General features: G+C 45.3%; 1 protein-coding gene across 1 annotated transcript; it reads left to right on the top strand.

The window, feature by feature from the left end:
* The first annotated feature begins 1,776 nt into the window (after window positions 1–1,776).
* Window positions 1,777–19,108, top strand: LOC114591991 (E3 ubiquitin-protein ligase TRIM39-like). The gene is made up of 7 exons (XM_077925241.1): window positions 1,777–2,288; window positions 9,597–9,683; window positions 11,848–12,153; window positions 12,655–12,677; window positions 14,982–15,091; window positions 15,476–15,535; window positions 16,625–19,108. Exons 1-7 carry the CDS (start codon window positions 1,872–1,874, stop codon window positions 17,236–17,238), a joined length of 1,617 nt encoding a protein of 538 aa, XP_077781367.1. The 5' UTR covers window positions 1,777–1,871; the 3' UTR covers window positions 17,239–19,108.
* The last annotated feature ends 1,090 nt before the right edge of the window (window positions 19,109–20,198 follow it).

The raw sequence follows: 20,198 nt of genomic DNA, 5'->3' as shown, positions 1-20,198 counted from the left end.
AATAATGTTTTTAGAAGCATTTGAATTTCCCAGTATTTTAAAAGGGTGGGTGGAGTGGCTTTTCGGCTGATTGATTCAATCTCCTGTTAATTTAACACAATCCTTTCTTCCATTATGAAATGTCAGTGTTTGCTCTGATTTCTATGTCATCCATCTTGCTGTTCTCCATTTACAAAAGAAGGATTCAAAATACACTTTGAGTTTTCTGACACCCTAAAGGTGGGAGCCGTCAGGGAGATCTTGGGCGGTTCTTCTGAATGATAATCTTCCTGTATAATCTTCATGAAATGCTAGCATTCTGATTCTATCTATGCCTTTCCCCCTTGAAGACAGATCTTCCTGACTGCTTACTAAACCCTTTCCACTGCTCTGAGGTGGAGACGTTTTGCATAGCTATTGTTTCTGTTTGACTATGTGAGCCTCTTAGTTTTGTTTCAGCAAAGTGGAAAATAAAACCATCTATCTTGAGTAGCGATTCTTTTGATACTTTTGTCTGTGGTGAATCTGCCTGTCTGAGATTCATCGGAATGCCTGAGGGAAAATGGGTTTTAGATGAGGAAGCCTAAATAGTAAATGGAAAATACGCTCTTTAGGAAAACAGGAAAGTATGTAAATGTTGGGAAACATCTTAACACAGAGAAATTTGCGTCTACATTTCTGGTGGTCCAAGGTGTCAAGATTAATCTCCTAAATTTTAACTCTTAGGCAGGGTTTCATATTTTCATATTTAATCTTTTTATTGAAAAGGTTTCAATTATAAAGTGATACAAAGATAAAGAGGAAAATAAAAGAAACATTAAAAGGTACAGAAATGTGTAGAAAGAAGCAATATACAAATATATAAAATCAGTGCTTTTTTCCTAAAAAAATATTTAGGGGTACTCTCATTTTCCTACTCATATTGAAATACTGCCCCTCAATGAGGCCAGAATTAGATTTACAAAATGTTTAGGGTATGCGAACCCCTGCGTCCCCCCAGAAAAAGAGCACTGTATACAATACAGGAAAAAGAAAATGTAGCATAATAACATCAAATTTAATATAAGAATGTATGGGAGCATATTAAATTACCTGCTTTCATATTTTCATGTCAGAAAGAACCACGTACACCACTTTGAGCTCCTTGGAGGAGAAAAGTTGGATATAAATGCAATAAGTATTTTTTTAAAGTTTGCTCAGACATACGAGCCAGATATTTTCCTATGTTCGATGTAAACAGTGCAGTTGAGGATAACACATGTTATGTAACGATATACAGTGGTACCTCGGGTTAAGTACTTAATTCGTTCCAGAGGTCCATTCTTAAACTGAAACTGTTCTTAACCTGAAGCACCACTTTAGCTAATGGGGCCTCCTGCTGCCGCCGCGCCGCCGGAACACGATTTCTGTTCCTATCTTGAAGTAAAGTTCTTAACCAGAGGTAATATTTCTGGGTTAGCGGAGTCTGTAACCTGAAGCGTATGTAACCTGAAGCGTATGTAACCCGAGGTACCACTGTAGCTGATACTGGAATTTCAACAACTGCTTGAATGTATCTTCCCAAATAATTAATGACTTTGACTTGGACAGCTTCTGCAGTTTGGCAAACTTAAAAACGAATTTAAAAGTGTGTTAAGCCATGTATTATTGTTCTTAATAAAACTGAAGTAGTTCCCTGTGTAAATATGGCCGGAGTCAGACTTGTTCACACCAAAAGAGGGCGGGTAGGTAGGTGTGTCTCTCTCTTTTTTTGGAGTGGGCGGGATGCAAGTCATCAGAATCTCAGTGCAAGAATTGACACTCCCCTCTTCTCCTCCTCCTCCTCACTCTTTGAAGCGGGAAACTGTTGGCAGCTTCAGACTTCTTCTCTCTTTCGCTCCTCAAGCAAAGCCATGGCTTCTGCAAACCCAGTCCAGTCCCTTCTCCATGAGCTCACTTGCCCCCTCTGCCTGAAGGAGTTCATGGAGCCAGTGATGCTCATCGGATGCGGGCATAACTTCTGCCACGCTTGCATCACTAAGCACTGGAAAGGCTCCATTAAGAACGTCTGCTGCCCTCGGTGCAAGAAGGGTTTCCTGAAGGCCAAGCTGCAGCAAAACGGGCCGCTGAAGAACATGGTGGAGGCAAGTCGGCAGATCACCTGGGGAAGCCTGAAAGAGTCAGCCACGTCCGAGAGCACCTGCCCTTCGCACAAGGAGCCTCTGACACTTTTCTGCCAAAAGGACAGCATCCTGATCTGTGCAAAGTGTCAGGTTCAGCATCAGGACCACACCATCCTGCCCATACAGAAGGCTATTGACGAGCAAAAGGTAATAATAGCTTTCAGATAGAGGGGGGTGGTGGCAAAACTATGTACAGTGGTGCCTCAGGTTATAGTGACTTCAGGTTACATACGCTTAAGGTTACAGCCTCCGCTAACCCAGAAATAGTACCTCGGGTTAAGAACTTTGCTTCAGGATGAGAACAGAAATTCCGCGGAGTTGGCATGGCGGCAGCAGGAAGCCCCATTAGCTAAAGTGGTACCTCAGGTTAAGAACGGTTTCAGGTTAAGAACGGACCTCCAGAACGAATTAAGTTCTTAACCCGAGGTACCACTGTAATTGTTATTAATGTTTGTTTAGAATAGGTTAAGTCTTGCCCAAAGTCAAATTTCAGCCAGGACTCTGCCTCAGTGCCCTTTAAGATGTCCAGAGAGACCCATTCAACTTTTGAGGCCACTAGCCATAAAAAAGAAAAATGACAACACGCAAAATTAAATTAAGGCACCAAAAAAAGGGGGGGTGAGTGGTTTTTTTTTATATAATCAGCAGACCTGAAAGGATGTGTTCGTGATGGTCTAACCTTATGCCTTCAGAACATATATTATTTTATTTATCAATGTTTTAAACTTTTTAATGTGGCAGAATCTGTATCTGTTAACAAAAAGAAATACGTCTTTTGCCAAATCACATCTCTCATTTGTTTAAATCTGTAGCCCTCAATTGAAAAACAAGTTGCCAGACTTATTAAATGCCAAAAAACACCACAAACCACTCCACAAGTGTCTAATGGCGGTGTAAGGGCAGAGCCAGACACAAAATGGAGGCCGAGGTTGGCATAATCAGCAGGCAATTACTAACATCACTTTTTACTGCTCTCTGATCCATCTTTGGAAATAGCTGAAATCTTTCCCACAATATCTTCCTTGTGGCAAGCAGTTCCATAGCTCAGTTTTCCTCCATCTCCTCTGGAGGTACTGTGACTCAGCCTCCCCATGTTAGGCAGAATTTAGTGATCCCTTCCCTTTCCCACCTTTCTCTCAAATTATTTTTACCCATCTCCTGTAATTTCTTCTCCCAATCCCCTTTTGCATTCAATTTGTACCTTATTCCTCATCCCCAAACTGCTAGTTTTCTTTCATCCCTCCCCCTGCCCTGGTCATTTCACATTCACTTCTGCCTCCTATAAGAGCTTTCCACTCCTATTCCCTTCCTTTCTATCCCTGTTTCATTTATTTATTTAATCAATATGTTGTTGGGGGAAAGCTGCTGGGCCTCATCACTTCTCAAGTTCTAACAAAAGTCTGGGTGAGGTTAGGAGGACATGCAAGTCATGAGTTTTCAGAAAACGAAACTGAAAAAAGCAGCCCTTATGCTGTCTTCACAGCAAGAGTCTTTCTGCGCCGATCAACCTATTCTGTACTTTTCTGCCTGCTGTTAGCGAAACTTTGAAATGCCTTTATTTAAGGCGTCTGATCTGCTTGGAACTTCCTGGGGAAAACCTCCTGATGCTTTGAGTGACCCAACTTGCTTGTATACTGTAATAAAAGGTGCCTCTGACAGATTTTTACACTAAACACAGAGTGCAATATTCCAGAATATTAATTTTTAATCTCTCTCTTCCTCCCACCCCCTAATTTCCTTTCTATTTTCCTCTGGTCCAACCAAAAGGCTATCTGCATGAGTTGTAAGCCTCAATATCCATCTTGGAGCAGGCAGGCCAGAACTCAGATGTGTGTGAACCTTCTTCCATTTTTATTTTTTATTTCATTTTTTTTATGAAAAGATTTTTATTAAAGTTTTCAAAAAATTACAAAAAGAAAAAGAAAAAATACAAAGTAAAAACAGTTAAAAACAATTCAATCTTTCCGTATCTTATCTTTCATTTGCTTGTTCCCCAGACCTCCTCACACCTCCCTTTTTTGTATCCAGTTCAATTAGTTGGTTCAGCAAATCCTTTCGCTCTTTGTTTTTACCCTAATCTTTAATCTTAATATATTATAACTTTAGATTATCACCTGTTAACAATCCATTTTTGCACATCTTTATAACATTACTGCTGAAAACCACTTAACTTCAATCCAACATCATTCTAACATTCATTAATTTTGCAGTATTTCTGTAAATAGTCTTTAAATTTCTTCCAACCTTCTTCCACCGACTCATTTTTATTTTTTATTTCAGCCCCTTCATGCCTGCCTTCTACTCAGAACCTTGGGTGCTATCAGTCAAGCATCCCAGTATTCTGACTAGGTCGAGCTGTGCTGAAAGTTTTGAAACCAGATAACACCAGCTGCACACGAGATTTACTCATGGGTCCTTTGTTCTGGGTTTCTTCTTCCTTGTTTGTTTACTTGGGAGTTGGAACCTTGTTGCAACAATAAACGATCAGGCTTCCCAGCCGCTTGTTTTGCTTCAATTGGCCTGGCTGTGGTCTCTTGCTTGAACTTGACTAATTCTGAACCAGCAGGGCTAGAACCTAGCGAAGCTGAGAAACTTAAGTACTGTACCCCAAGTTTTGTCACTTATGAATGTGTATTTCCCTCAGCACTGAGTGTCTGCTGCAGCCCCTATCCTCTTTTTTTGTGGGGATTAGGTGTGCCGTGGCAAAGCAACAACTGCTTGGGTGCACTGTGGCCGAAGTTTCCTGTTTAGGGAAGTTTTTCATGTTTAATGTTTTATTATATTTTTAATATTCTGTTGGGAGCCGCCCAGAGTGGCTGGGGAAATTATTATTATTATTATTATTATTATTATTATTATTATTATTCACTTACGTGGTGCCTGTGTGGTAAACCAGTTGCATGAGAAGCGAACTAAGCTGGGAAAGTACAGTGGTACCTCGGGTTACCTACGTTTCAGGTTACAGACTCCGCTACGCCAGAAATAGTACCTCGGGTTAAGAACTTTGCTTCAGGATAAGAACAGAAATTGCATGGCAGCGGCGTGGCAGCAGCGAGAGGCCCCATTAGCTAAAGTGGTGCTTCAGGTTAAGAACAGTTTCAGGTTAAGAACGGACCTCCGGAACGAATTAAGTATGTAACCAGAGGTACCACTGTATAAGGGTTCCTCCCTCTCCCTTTTTAGATTATGTGGTTGTTTTGAAGTCAAACCACTGCATTAGCAACACCAAAGTGACCACCCTGGGGTGCCAGTCTGGGCAGTGTCTATGGAGGTCTTGGGCTGCCCAGGCTACAAGACCCCCTATAGTGAAGTTGGGAAAGTTTGGTATGCCAAACGCTGGTTCACGCAGAAATGAGGCATTGTGGGAGAGATAAAATTGTGGCCTTCTGGGGAATGGTTGTGTTAACGGAGAAATCTGAGGGCTCCCTTGGACAAAAAAACAAGGACACCAGCCAGGAATACCAGAGCAAAACAGCAGCCAGTAGGCTTGGTCTTTCTTGAAGACTGTCGTGACAGGACTCCCACCTGCCACAAGGTGGAACAAGATGGAAGCCACGAACAAAAGAGCCCCCAAACTTTTATTAGCTGCTGATCCCCATGTTGGGTAAAGTAAAGGGACCCCTGACCATTAGGTCCAGTCGTGGCCGACTCTGGGGTTGCGGCGCTCATCTCGCTTTATTGGCCGAGGGAGCCGGCGTGCAGCTTCCAGGTCATGTGGCCAGCATGCAGTGGCGTAGCGTGGGTTGTCAGCACCCGGGGCAAGGCAAGTAATTTGCGCCCCCTAACCCGTGGATTTGCGCCCCCTAACCCGTGGATTTGCGCCCCCTAACCTGTGGATTTGCCCTAACCCCAGATGTTGCGCCCGGTGCGGCCGGCCCCCCCTGCACCCCCCCACGCTACGCCACTGCCAGCATGACTAAGCCACTTCTGGCGAACCAGAGTAGCGCACAGAAACGCCGTTTACCTTCCCGCCGGAGTGGTACCTATTTATCTACTTGCACTTTGACGTGCTTTTGAAATGCTAGGTTGGCAGGAGCAGGGACCGAGCAACAGGAACCCACCCCGTCACGGGGATTCGGACCGCCGACCTTCTGATCGGCAAGTCCTAGGCTCTGTGGTTTAACCCACAGCGCCACCCGTGTCCCCATGTTACACCCCCCCAAACTACATCACTCATACATCACGGTTACATCATGAAAGGGGAGGTCTGGTGGCAGTAATCTGAGCATCCTGGACCCTGCCCCATGGTTCTCCTTGCCCTCCACCAAACACCCATCAAGTGTAACAAAAAAGATATTTACATTTCCCTGTTTCCCAGCCAAGTTAATCACACCCTTTTGTCTTCATCTGGGTTTGTTATTTCTGGAATGGCTACCTTTCTGGCACTCAGGTACCAGGATGCCAGGGATTATCACTCAGGCAGAGGGGCTGCTGAGTAGCTGTGCTCACGTCTCCATATGAATTTCTGAAGTTTTCCCAGTGAGCCAGTACACAGATACATTTATCAGTGAATTCTTACATTTGGTATCGTGTAGCAAAGGCCCTTTGAATAGACAGGAAGAAGCTGTATTGAAGTGTTTTGTGGGGACAAATCACAAAAGTCACAAAAGCGATTGTTCTGATTTTGGTAGTGGGCTGCATGTACATGATATCTGCTGGAGGGGCAACACCCCCTAACCTATACATAAATTCCTGCAACAGTTGTTTGGTCTCTTTAAACGTAAAACTCCCTGTCTCTAGAAGTGTGAGTCAATTCCATCTTGACTCTAGGCAGGATGAGAGCTTATCTGATTTGCAGACCCTGGCACAGCTAGGTGTAGATTGGGTTGTAAAAAGGCACAGGAGGCTATAAAGTAATTTACAATTTAGGAGCCTGGTACTTGTAAGAGAAGCCTGGGAACGAAGGAAGAGCCTTTTGAACTATTTTTGCTGCGTGAATATGGTTTTAGCTAGTTATATTTTACAAAGTTTTTATTTTTTGTTTGTAACCTTCTCAGAAACGTGCAACTTTTTGAGTGGCTTGTTCAATAAACTTGGAAAAGGACTTTTTGTCTTTTGTACTCTGCGCCTTTGCTCGGGGAAGCTAAACTGGTGCCTGACCGTTTGGACACCTACCTGTTGAATTTCTGTCTGCTTCTCGGTAAAGTGACTCAGGGCTGGGCCAACCCGGTAAATATCGAAGGGGGGTTCTCCTCCTTGAACCCCATTTGAGGGTGGTCCAGAAAAGGAGGTGGTTGGCAGCTTTACCGTTTGCCTTCGATTTGCAACAACTAGCGATCTCTCCCCCTTCCTGGCCAAGTCCTGCCGGTGTCTAGGAGGAATGGTCAGGGGGGAGTGGATAGTCCCGCTCACTACAAGCCCCCCCTTGGCCTCACTGATGTGGTCCAAAGGAAAGTGTTACGAAATTACCGGGGGGGGGGGACATATTTAAAGTTGTTAACAGTTACAAATATTATGCCTGAATGTATCCTTTCGACTTGACAGCTCAGGGAATATACCTAGCTTTATGAAATATATAGGGACACGGGTGGCGCTGTGGTCTAAACCACTGAGCCTCTTGGTCTTGCCGATCAGAAGGCCAGCGGTTCGAATCCCCGCGACGGGGTGAGCTCCCGTTGCTTGGTCCCTGCTCCTGCCAACCTAGCAGTTCGAAAGCACGTCAAAGTGCAAGTAGATCAATAGGTACTGCTCTGGCGGGAAGGTAAACGGCGTTTCCGTGCGCTGCTCTGGTTCACCAGAAGCAGCTTAGTCATGCTGGCCACATGACCCTGAAGCTGTCTGCGGACAAACGTCGGCTGCCTCGGCCAATAAAGCAAGATGAACGCCGCAACCCCAGAGTTGTCCGCGACTGGACCTAACGGTCAGGTACTTTTCCTATGAATTGTATAAAATCAACACCTTTGCCAAGTTCCTCCATTCCAACACCATTTTGCCCTTGGAAAAAGGACTTTTTCCGCTGCCACCTCCCCAAACTTGAAGACATGTATACACTCCAGGAAATGCTTAGAGATGATAATTGCTGGGATCATTGTTCTCCAAGGGAAGCCAGAGCTCATCACCAGACTTGCCTCAGGCTCCAAACATGCAAAGGAAGTTATATTGTACTTTGGGTTGTGGGACTTCAGAGGTGTTTGCCTATGCTAATCTTATAATGGTACCGCAGGTTACATACGCTTCAGGTTACATGCGCTTCAGGTTACAGACTCACTAACCCAGAAATATTACCTCAGGTTAAGAACTTTGCTTCAGGATGAGAACAGAAAATGTGCTCAGGCGGCGCGGCGGCAGCAGGAGGCCCCATTAGCTAAAGTGGTGCTTCAGGTTAAGAACAGTTGCAGGTTAAGAACGGACCTCTGGAACGATTTAAGTACTTAACCTGAAGTACCACTGTACCTGGGTCTTGCCCTGCCATGTCTGCTTATGGTAATCTTGTACCAAGGACTTGTCCGGACATGTTTGCCAAGGTTAAACTAGTGTAACCCCTGTCTACCCCTCCTCTTTTGTGACATGTCAGTGATGTATCAATGATGCTGTACGAACTGTATTCTGGGATATGGTGGGAAAGTTTTAAAAGTCCTTGTCACCCCATCCTCGGGGTTCAAAATTCCTCTTTTAACCTGTTGTGCAATACACTTTGGTCTACAGCTATTTGCTCCAGTTGGTGGCTGGACTCCTTCCTTTATTCCGTAGGGACCCGCGGGCTCTGGGTGACTGAGCAGCCTCACACCTAGATTTTTCCGTAACAGAAAGCACAGCAATACATTTGGCACCAGTTTGGCTGCAGGAGTTGCCGAAAGGAGGAGTACAAGGCACCAACCAACCACTTCCAGTAGCATAGCAGAATATAGCAAATTTCCCATGTTATTTGCTTCCGGGGGGGGGGGGGGAAGCTTGCCAATAAAATTTGCACTATATTCTGCTATATGTCTGGAAGTGGCTTTTATTCCGTGTAAAGGTAAAGGGACCCCTGACCCTTAGGTCCAGTCATGGACGACTCTGGAGTTGCGGCGCTCATCTCGCTTTACTGGCTGAGGGAGCTGGCGTACAGCTTCCGGGTCATGTGGCCAGCATGGCTAAGCCGCTTCTGGCGAACCAGAGCAGCGCACGGAAACGCCGTTTACCTTCCTGCCAGAGCGGTACCTATTTATCTACTTGCACTTTGACGTGCTTTCGAACTGCTAGGTTGACAGGAGCAGAAACTCAAATATAATGCAGAACTCAACCATCAGAGAAACAGAACCAACTGTCCTATGAATGCAGCCTGAGTGGGGGCAGGGGGACTGAGCTGTATTCTGGGGGAGGAAACTGCAAAGAAACTGCAACTACCTTTGACTCCTGAATGCTAGGACCTTTTCTCCAAGTTCTTACACCTGTAATGTGTCTAACTGTAATGTGTCTGAAGGCAGGAACAAACTAAAATCCAATTCTCTCTTCCCCTTCACAACTTCCTCTTAGGAGCAAATTCTGAGCAAGCTGAAGCAACAACAAGCTCTGGTTGAAAAGTTAAAAGAAGCTGTGGCATGTGGTGCCCAAGAACTGCTGGTAAGTCTTGCATAAGCGCTCAGCACCTACAGATGGATGCTTGGTTTACACCAGACAGCATATGAGGCCTGCTGCGGACTGGGATATGTCCCTGCCCCACTTCTATGCCTTATCTCATTCCCCAGGAGGAGAAGCTATTTGATAGTCATTTTCAAGTAACTGAATGTCAGGCACTTACTCAAGAGACCAAATTTTATTTTCTGTTGCTCTGGATGGTAAGACCCAATGGGTTCAAGTTACACTCTCTCTCTCTCTCTCTCTCTCTCTCTCTCTCTCTCTCTCTCTCTGAGAGCCAGTGTGGTGTAGTGGTTAAGAGTGATAGACTCGTAATCTGGGGAACCGGGTTTGCTTCCCCGCTCCTCCACATGCAGCTGCTGGGTGACCTTGGGCCAGTCACACTTCTCTGAAGTCTCTCAGCCCCACTCACCTCACAGAGTGTTTGTTGTGGGGGAGGAAAGGAAAGGAGATTGCTAGCTGCTTTGAGACTCCTTCGGGTAGTGATAAAGCGGGATATCAAATCCAAAACTCCTCCTCTTCTTCTTCTTCTTCTTCTTCTTCTTCTTCTTCTTCTTCTTCTTCTTCTCTCTCTCTCTCTCTCTCTCTCTCTGTGTGTGTGTGTGTGTGTGTGTTTTCATTATGCAGTAACACAGCATAATAAAACCATCAGAACAACCAAGCTGTGAGTACTCAGGGCAGAAGTCCTGTCCAAACCACCACACTCTGACCATCTTATCAGAGTGCTACCTAAGCTACCACGTTGTTTGCACACTTTCCAGTCCATTAAAAAGTGCGTCATCATTTTTTATTTCATTCCTCACGTAAGAACAAAAAGTTCTTGCCTGAACATTAGAAAGAGCTTCCTGACAGTATGAACTGCCCACTAGTTTGAGGCTTGTTTATACGTAACACTGAATGCAAGTACAAGCTGTTGTATCTATCTACTCATGCTGTTGGCACCCGCCTGTCACAAGAGACATTGGAGTGCGCCTCTGAGGGTGAAGTCAAACATTAGCAGCAATGAAGTGATCTCCCCAGGGTGCAAGCCCGGGTGGTGTGTATGGAGGTCCTGGGCTGCCCAGTCAACAAGACATGCCCCCCCTCGGCCTGGCTGGTGTGGTCCAAAGGAAAACAGAGCAATACTTGCGTATGTGTGAAATAAATCAAAAAGAGGCTGCGGACATACCATACATTTATTTTATTTTAAAATATATTTTATTAGATTTTCTTCCAAAGGTAAAAATCACCATAACAAAAACAATAGGCACACACACACACACACACAACTGTATGTCAAAACAATTTCAAATCCAAAAACAGGGATTATCCAAATCCCAAGACTTCCCTCCACCCCCTCCTCTGGTTCCTTAATTTTTCTTTTCAACTGCCTATCATTACTACTCCAAAAAAATTTCAACCAGTTTCCCCTATTATATTTCTAAAATTACAGGTGTTCTTAAAATCCTGCCAGTGTGTTAACTTGTTTACAATACTTTTGTGTATACAGTGGTACCTCAGGTTACATATGCTTCGGGTTACATACGCTTCAGGTTACAGACTCCGCTAACCCAGAAATAGTGTTTCAGGTTAAGAACTTTGCTTCAGGATGAGAACAGAAATCGGGCTCCGGCGGCGCAGCAGCAGGAGGAGGCCCCATTAGCTAAAGTGGTGCTTCAGGTTAAGAACAGTTTCATGTTAAGAACAGACCTCCGGAATGAATTAAGTACTTAACCCGAGGTACCACTGTATACAATAAACGTTTCCCATTCTGTTCTGAATTTCTTGTCTTGGCTTCTGAGCTTTCCAGTTAATTTCGCCATTTTGGCATGTTCCATCAACTTGATTTGCCGGGGACATACCATACATTTAAAACATACAGCTTCATTCAAAGAAACCTGAGAACTGTAGCCCTCAGAGCTACGCTTCTCAACACCCTCAACAAACTACACTTCCCAGGATTCTATGGGGCTAAGTCCTGTGTTTTAAATGCATTGTGTGTAGGGAGCCAAATAATAACATGAAATCTGTTGGGAAAGGCAGTGGGCAAGATGCTCACAGGCCTATCATCCTGTCATCATAGGTTTAGCATATATAGTTTGCCCCTACAGTTCTGCTGCGAGGAATAATTTTCTTGTTTGGCTTGTTCTTTGTTTCTGTCCCACCACAGGATCAGGCAAGCCTTGCACACCAGGTGTTCGTGACTGAGGTCGAAAACTTCTGCCAGTCTTTGAAGGATCAGGCGCAGTTCCTGGTGCTCTACCTGGAAGAGCTGAAAAGCGCAATCTTAAAGAAGAAGGAGGAAGACGACAGCAAATATAGCAGGGATGTGACTCAGCTCGATGTCTTGACCAGTGCTGCAGAGAAGATGTGTGCTCAGCTAGGGGTTGAGCTCCTGAAAGGACCGTCCCAAGTCAGTGTCTTGATCAGTGAGGCAGAGAAGATACAACGTCACCGACAGGCTGAATTTTGCAAGGTGAGAACATTGTAAAAAAATGCAAGCTCCTGCAGTGAGGATTGCGAAGCCCAGGTTTCAGAAATCAACATGGGATTTTGCTCTGCTCATGCAGCGGCACGAGCGGTTTTCAAAGTGCAAATTGCAGACATGGTTCATTTGCAGTCGTAATCCCTGTCCTGTTGTGGGGAACTGAACCCTGTGCAGCACAATCCATTACAGCTCCTGATGGATTAAATCTGCTCACTGTGTGGCAACTGCAGTTCCTAGCTGCACCAATCTCTGTGCTACAATTCAACATGAGGCTGGCGGAATAATTCCTTAAAAACAGCGGCACTGGTGCACTTGTGGGGTGGAAATTCTCTCACATTACCATAGAGCCCTGCAAAATGGTAAGACACAACAAACCGGGATCCCGATGGATTTTAATGGGAGTTGACTTTTTACAACTTCGTAGATACCCCTTTTTTTCATATCCGTAGAAACTTAACTACTCGTTTTCTCTGTTTCTCCTTCTTCTAGGAAGATGAAACGTTCACCAACTGGTATGTATCTTATATGTATTATTTTTATTGGTTTTCCAAATTATTACAAACCAGTCCAAATTATTTAAATTTAATACAAAATGTTTTCCCACTCCTGTTGCAAACATATGTTCATTACTTCCTGATGTAGCCACTTCATTCTTGTTTAAACACCTCTTCATCCTTCTCTTGATGTTAGTCCATTCTCACAGCCGACCTTGCTAGTTTCCTCACATTCAGCACCTCTGTTACTTTTCATAAATATAAAATCCATTTCACGTTTGTGGTCCTACATAAACGTTGTTCCCAGACCTGGTGTGTTGAGATAGTTAATTCCCATCCTCCTTTGTTTGGTCACATTCCATTCCTTGGAGATCATTCCTTCCTCTGTTCACCAACAGGCTGCGACTATAAATAACTCTCCATCATGATGACCAATCTCTGCCATTAAAATTTCACTCTGGGGTTCTTCCTCAGCACGCAGTTAAAAACCCCCAGCCTTTTCACAAACGCAGGCTCTTGCCAGATTTAGTTAGCAGCCGTTCGTCTTCTTTGAGAGCCAGTGTGGTGTGGTGGTTAAGAGCAGTAGATTCGTAATCTGGGGAACCGGGTTCGCGTCTCCGCTCCTCCACATGCAGCTGCTGGGTGACCTTGGGCCAGTCACACTTCTTTGAAGTCTCTCAGCCCCACTCACCTCACAGAGTGTTTGTTGTGGGGGAGGAAGGGAAAGGAGAATGTTAGCCGCTTTGAGACTCCTTCGGGTAGTGGGATATCAAATCCAAACTCTTCTTCTTCTTCTTCTTCTTCTTCTTCTTCTTCTTTTAATTGCTCCCTTAAACTCCTGGTCCATTCCAAAGATAATTTAAATAAAGTCCATTCAACCTTGGCCGAGGGGGGAGGACATAATAAAACGTTGTTAAATCCTTTGCTGAGCATAATAATAATAATAATAATAATAATAATAATAATAATAATAATAATTTATTTATATCCCACCCGCCCCAGCCGAAGCCGGGCTCAGAGCGGCTAACAACAGTAAAATGATAAAACATTCTAAAATCATTTCATTATAAAATAATTCCAATCAGATTGGGCAACCATTGGGCTAGGGTTCTGTGAGGATTGCCAAAGGAGGGAGTCAGGCTGTGCCCTGGCCAAAGGGCTGGTGGAACAGCTCTGTCTTGCAGGCCCTGCAGAAAGATGTCAAGTCCCGCAGGGCCCTAGTCTCTTGTGACAGAGCGTTCCACCAGATCGGAGCCACAGCCGAAAAAGCCCTGGCTCTAGTTGAGGCCAGCCTAACCTCTCTGTGGCCTGGGACCTTCAATATGTTTTTGTTTGAAGACCGTAAGTTCCTCTGTGGTACATACCAGGAGAGGCGGTCCCGTAGGTACGAGGGTCGTAGGCTGTATAGGACTTTAAAGGTTAAAACCAGCACCTTAAACCTGATCCTGTACTCCACCGGGAGCTAGTGCAGCTGGTATAGCACCGGGTGAATGTGATCTCGCAGCAAGGACCCCGTAAGGAGTATCGCCATGGCATTCTGCACCCGCTGGAGTTTCTGGGTCAGTCTCAAGGGCAGCCCCACGTAGAGCGAGTTACAATAATCCAGTCTGGAGGTGACCGTCGTGTGGATCACAGTGGCTAGGTCAGGGCGAGAGAGGTAAGGAGCCAGCTGCTTAGCTTGGCGGAGATGAAAAAATGCCGCCTTTGTTATAGCTGCAATCTGCGCCTCCATGGAAAGGGAGGTGTCGAAGATTACACCCAAACTCATAACGGATGGTGCTGGCACTAATTGCGCCCCCGCAAGAGATGGGAGTTGCCCCCCCCATCCCATATCGTCCCGACCCAGCCAAAGGACCTCTGTCTTCGAAGGATTTAACTTCAACCGGCTCCCACGTAACCATCCAGCCACAGCTTCCAGACATCTGATAAATCAAATGCCTTCTCTTATCTTTTCCTCGGTGTCAGACAAAATAACATAGCTATGACTACACACGGCTCATTCATTTTGCAGGGGAGGTCAAGAATCAACTGGTATGTATCTCATCCTTTTGCCTCCTCCTTCCACAAGTAGAATTTTTTACGTCTCTCTCCAGAGGATCTTTTGCACTAATCATGGCCTCCTTCCTTTAGATCTGTCCGTTATCACCATCTTAACATAAGTGTGGTGGGAGATACACTTGGGCTGTTTTCCTGATGGTTCAATACCTTCAGTGACACGTTTGTGTGTGTGTGTGTAATTTTGTGTTCCTCAAAAGTTCATTTTTGCAGAAGCAAATCAACAGAAGACAAGTGAACAGCATGCTATTGTTTCCCCCTCTCCAGGTTTGGTGAAGAACATTATAAGGAAAACAGTTCTGGGGATCTGGAAAGCAAATGCTACGGAATCACTGAGCTAAATAAAACTTTGAAGAAGACGTTTCAGAAATTCAAAGGTATCAGTAACAAGAGAGAAGTGGATGCGTCACTTCCTGTGATAGAGTGGAACAAGGCTATCGGCTTCAGTCCTGGCTCACAGTCCTGGAGCGCCTTTGGGCGTGATGCCCTTGGTGGACCCCAACTCTTGAGAAGGCCCCTTCCTCCTCTACCCATTTACTTGCAGCAGAGCAGAATTTAAATTGTGATAGGGCACACCAAATTACGACCACAAACATGCAATTAGCAATCAGTAGGAATATTTGGTGTGATGGATGTGCAGTCCCTCATCTTCAGTCACCAATCCTCAGACAAGCTGCAGAAAACATCACTGAAGTTCATCCACAAAAGGGTTTCGGGACCCCTATTCTAATGCTTTCTGTTATCCTCCCTGCCCTTTCTAGGTCAGATGGCAACTGAGCTGTGGAAAGCCAGAAATGAAGTCCTGAAGAAATATGAACAAGGTGAGTTCACAGGGGGATACCTGAGAGTCAGACTGGACTTGGTGTGGCAGATCCATGAACAGGATCCCTTGTGATGGCAGTTGTACACCATGGCCCTTATTGGGATGCTGTTATGGTTACTATGGTGATGGAACCCAGAAATGGTCATGGTACTCAAAGGATGTGGGCAACCTTTCCCCTCCTACTGAACCCAGTATCCCTTGCAATCATGGCTAAAGGTGAAGGAAATTCTTCTTCCTCTTATGTATTTATTTATATTCTGCCTTTCCCCCTGACAGCCTCAAGTGTCAGGGACGTAGCTGAATAGGACAGGGAAGAGTCGGACTTGGGAGATGAAAGATTGCTAGTACAAGGAGAGACAGATTCTGACTCTGGAGACGAAAGATGGCAGACAGAGCAGGAGGAAGTGGGCTCAACTCTCCCCCTTCACCAAGAGTTCTCTGACTCAGCTAGAGCAGACATGGACAGCTCACAAGAAGGGGGAGAAATAGATGGCAGTAGGGAAGTTGCTAGGCAACCAGCAGAGAGTCAGAGGTCAGAGTTCCTCCTTTGAGAGAGGGGTGTGGGAATTCCCCCCTCCTCCTCCTCATTCCAGGAGAGCTGTAAAGGTCAGAATGCAATGGAAGTGCAACAGGGGAAAGGCTGGACGTTGGCATATTTTCTGTTGTGACCAAGGCGGAGTTTCAGAATGAGCAACTCCTTTCAAGAGCGGGAGGCTGGGAGCCACTCTCTGAGTGTAACTTGTAAATGAACGCACCATCAAAACTGCCAGGGAGTCATTAATTCTTAACGAGGCTTGCTTGCCTGCCTGAGATCGTTACATCAAGGCAGCTTACCGATAAAAATAAGAAACACTAAAAACATAGGAAAACCAATAATTAAAAAACAACTAAACATTGATAGTATTTTATCTCCATCTATTATACATCATACAAATAATTACAATAAAAACAGTACATTTTTATTACAATTTTAAAAAAGTAAACGGCATAGATTTTTTATTATATCAAGTAGTATATGTTTAAAATAAATACAGTAATTCTTTTTTCAGCAGCTTAGCCATCCTATAACCTCCCCTTCCTCTTGCAGAAAGTGTGTACTTGGATCGTGACACAGCACACACCTCGCTGGTCCTTTCAGAGGACCAGGGAAGCGCCTGGAAGTCGCACGAGTCGCCTGAGGAGATGCCTTATCACCCTGAGAGATTTGAGAACCGTCAGTGTGTGCTGGGCTTAAACGGATACACCTCGGGGAGAGTCTACTGGGAAGTTGATGTGGAAAAGGCGAAAGAATGGGGTGCTGGGGTGGCCAGAAAATCTGTGGAGAGGAAGGGGCCTCTGGACTTTAACCCTGATGCCGGAATCTGGGGAGTAGGCCTAGACAGAGTTGGGTCAGAAAAGCGGTACAGGGCTTTCACCCTTCAAGGTCCTATTCCCTTGACCATGCCAAAACCCCTCAAGAAGATCCAGGTGTATCTAGATTACGACAAAGGGGAGGTGTCATTTTGCAACGCCACCGATGCTGAAACCTTAATCTTTACCTTCCCTCCGGCCGCATTCAATGGAGAACAAATCTATCCCTGGTTTTGGGTTGGGAAGGGGCCCATCAAAATATGCCAGTTAGAACCAGAAGATATTGAGCTCAAACTGGTAGAGGCTGGCCTTATTAAACCCTGGGATTACAGTGGTATCTCTGGTTTTTGATAAAAGATACAGTGGTACCTCTGGTTACGAACTTAATTCGTTCCGGAGGTCCATTCTTAACCTGAAACCATTCTTAACCTGAAGCACCACTCTTGCTAATGGGGCCTCACGCTGCCGCTGCACCGCCGCTGCACGATTTCTGTTCTCATCCTGAAGCAAAGTTCTTAACCCGAGGTACTATTTCTGGGTTAGCGGAGTCTGTAACCTGAAGCGTATGTAACCTGAGGTACCACTGTACTATGATTTCTGAGGAATCTCCTCTTTGTATATAGACATTCCCTGGATTTGCAACTCCTAAGCACTCTTACTTCTCATTGCAATACACACACACCCTCTATCAGTTGGGGTCTGTAGCCAGCTCCCTCCTTGCTTCCTCTACTTAAATCACTTGGGTGGGAACGGCCTCAGAGCATCTTTCCTGTATGGAAATCTTAAGTACCGGTCAGGTGGTTAAGCATGTGACCCTGTTTCTTTTCAGGAGGCAGTCAGTTCGGAAGGGAAAGGCGCACAAACGATTGCAGCAGTTGTACGTATGGGGCTGTAGCCAACCTAGTGACGCGCTGGGATTTCTGCTTGCGTGATGGAATGTTCTCTCCCTCTGCTCCCCTGCTCCCCCCAACCTATTTTTGAGGTCCTTCCAACGCTCTGTGGCAATTTTGGGGAGGGGGGGAAGTCTCATTGTGCAAGTAGAAATCCTGGTGCTGGCGGGACGCATTAGTTGAACACTTCCCTCAGCTGGGTGTGGAATTAATCAGGACATATTTTCGGTGCATGCCTTGTTTTTTTTGGGGGGGGGGTGGAGTGGTGTGGAATGCAACGTGCATTGCTTTGGTGGGATGTCTCTATCAGTACTGTTGCCAACCTGGTACCATCCAGATGTTTTAGACTACAACTCTCATCGGCCTCAGGCAGCATGGCCGTATGGAGTTTAGAACATCTGGAGGGCAGTGGCGTAGCGTGGGGGTGCAGGGGGGCCGGCCGCACCGGGCGCAACATCTGGGGTTAGGGCAAATCCATGGGTTAGGGGGCGCAAAGCCACTGGTTAGGGGGCGCAAATCCACGGGTTAGGGGGCGCAAATTACTTGCCTTGCCCCAGGTGCTGACAACCCACGCTACGCCACTGCTGGAGGGTGCCAGGTTGGCACATGCGCATGCGCGCACACACAAACACACACTCCACGTTCCCTAGGGCACGGCAGTTTGGCACGGAAGTGGAGGGAAAGCACCAACATCAAAATAAATCCTTTACTCGTTCAGCCCCACACGAATCTCCCTTGAGGCACTGTCAAAGAAAACAATACTCTCTGGTTTCCTATGTGCTGTGTTCTATGCAAAACCCCTTTGCGACAGAGCGTGCACAAATACTGTGTTGCTTTGTTTTGCAGCGCCCCTGACAAAATTAGAAACCAAAGTGCATTGGGCTGACTAAGCAGTGGAGATTCTCTGCTCTATTTCCCACTTTTGGTGTTAATGTAACTTTCTCACTGTAAGAGGTGCGCCAGCTGAACATACATTTAAACTGCCTGTTATCACTAATTGTAATTTTCACATCTCATTGCCATCCAGCTCCCATTTTCTCGTATATACTTGCCAACTATGATTTCCTTTTCTGCAGCTAACAAAGTAGGCTGTAGTCCACAAAAGCTTATGCCATAATAAATCTGTTATTTAGAGTGCCATAATATTCTTTTTTTGTTGCCTTTTCTTAGGTTGTTTTTTTCTACATATTGTACCCAGGGATTTGCATAATTCTTTTTTTTAAACTGATGTTGTTGGTACCTTTTTGCTGTTTGGAAACTTCCTGTATCTATTCAGCTGTTTTTTCATGCTCTTTGGCTGTATTCTAATAAAAGTGAGATGCTCACACTGAGGGTTGGGTGTGTGTTTGACTTGGTTTAACTCCCCACCCCAATGAAAATCCAGTGTCCTGCCACTAAAATAAACCACAGAATTGAAGCAAATATAGTTAAGATAAAACTTATAAAACTCCTAAAAGGCAGGTCCTGCTTTCAGACTCTTAGAAAAATCAGTAGGGCCTAGAATTTTGAATAACACAAATGAGCTTTGCTCTGATCAACTGTTAAAATGTGTAGGTACCAAAGGTTGGGGTGTGAAGGTGCTGTTTGCTTGGTTCATATCCTGCTCTAACCACATGAGCAATAACCACAGATGCTAAGATAGCCGCTAAACAAGCTGAATTTAAAAGGATTTTATAGCCGGTTTTTGGGATGCGGGTGGCGCTGTGGGTTAAACCACAGAGCCTAGGACTTGCCGATCAGAAGGTCGGTGGGTCGAATCCCCGCGACGCGGTGAGCTCCCGTTGCTCAGTCCCTGCTCCTGCCAACCTAGCAGTTCAAAGCATACCAGTGCAAGTAGATAAATAGGTACCGCTCTGGTGGGAAGGTAAACGGCGTTTCTGTGCGCTGCACTGGTTCTCCAGAAGCGGCTTAGTCATGCTGGCCACATGACCCGGAAGCTGTACGCCGGCTCCCTTGTCCAATAAAGCGAGATGAGCGCCGCAACCCCAGAGTCAGTCACGACTGGACCTAATGGTCAGGGGTCCCTTTACCTTTATAGCCGGTTTTAGTAACTTGTTGAAATCCTCTTGCAATTTTCCAGTATATTTGACAAAGCGATTTGCATGCTTGTTATGTGTCAGCTACTGTATAAATATTGTATAACGTTCAGAGCGCCAGTGGCAAGGTGACTTCCCTGATAAGCATATCAGAAAATAAAGGATAATAGAATCAGAAAATGGTATAGTTAGAAGGGACCCCAAACTTTCTGCAATGCCAGAATCACAACTAAACCGTCCGTGACTGATGGTGACTTAACTTCTGCTCAAAAACTTCTACTGAAGGAGAGTCCACAACCTCCCAAGGGAATCCGCTCCACCATCAAACAGCTCTTACTGTCAGAATGCTCTGCTCCCTGATGTTTAGTCCAAAGGATTTACATAC

Source organism: Podarcis muralis, chromosome 2 (assembly GCF_964188315.1).
Source record: "Podarcis muralis chromosome 2, rPodMur119.hap1.1, whole genome shotgun sequence".
In the NCBI taxonomy this organism is placed as follows: Eukaryota; Metazoa; Chordata; class Lepidosauria; order Squamata; family Lacertidae; genus Podarcis; species Podarcis muralis.
The sequence above is the reverse complement of the archived record's forward strand: the minus strand, read 5'-3'. Positions and strand labels throughout refer to the sequence as shown.

Excerpts from the sequence above, each read along its gene's own strand:
- LOC114591991 (XM_077925241.1), top strand. The coding sequence starts at position 1,872 with ATGGCTTCTGCAAACCCAGTCCAGTCCCTTCTCCATGAGCTCACTTGC. Across the intron at positions 12,154-12,654 it reads GACAGGCTGAATTTTGCAAG|GAAGATGAAACGTTCACCAA; the intron begins GTGAGAACATTG and ends TCCTTCTTCTAG. Across the intron at positions 15,536-16,624 it reads CCTGAAGAAATATGAACAAG|AAAGTGTGTACTTGGATCGT; the intron begins GTGAGTTCACAG and ends TTCCTCTTGCAG.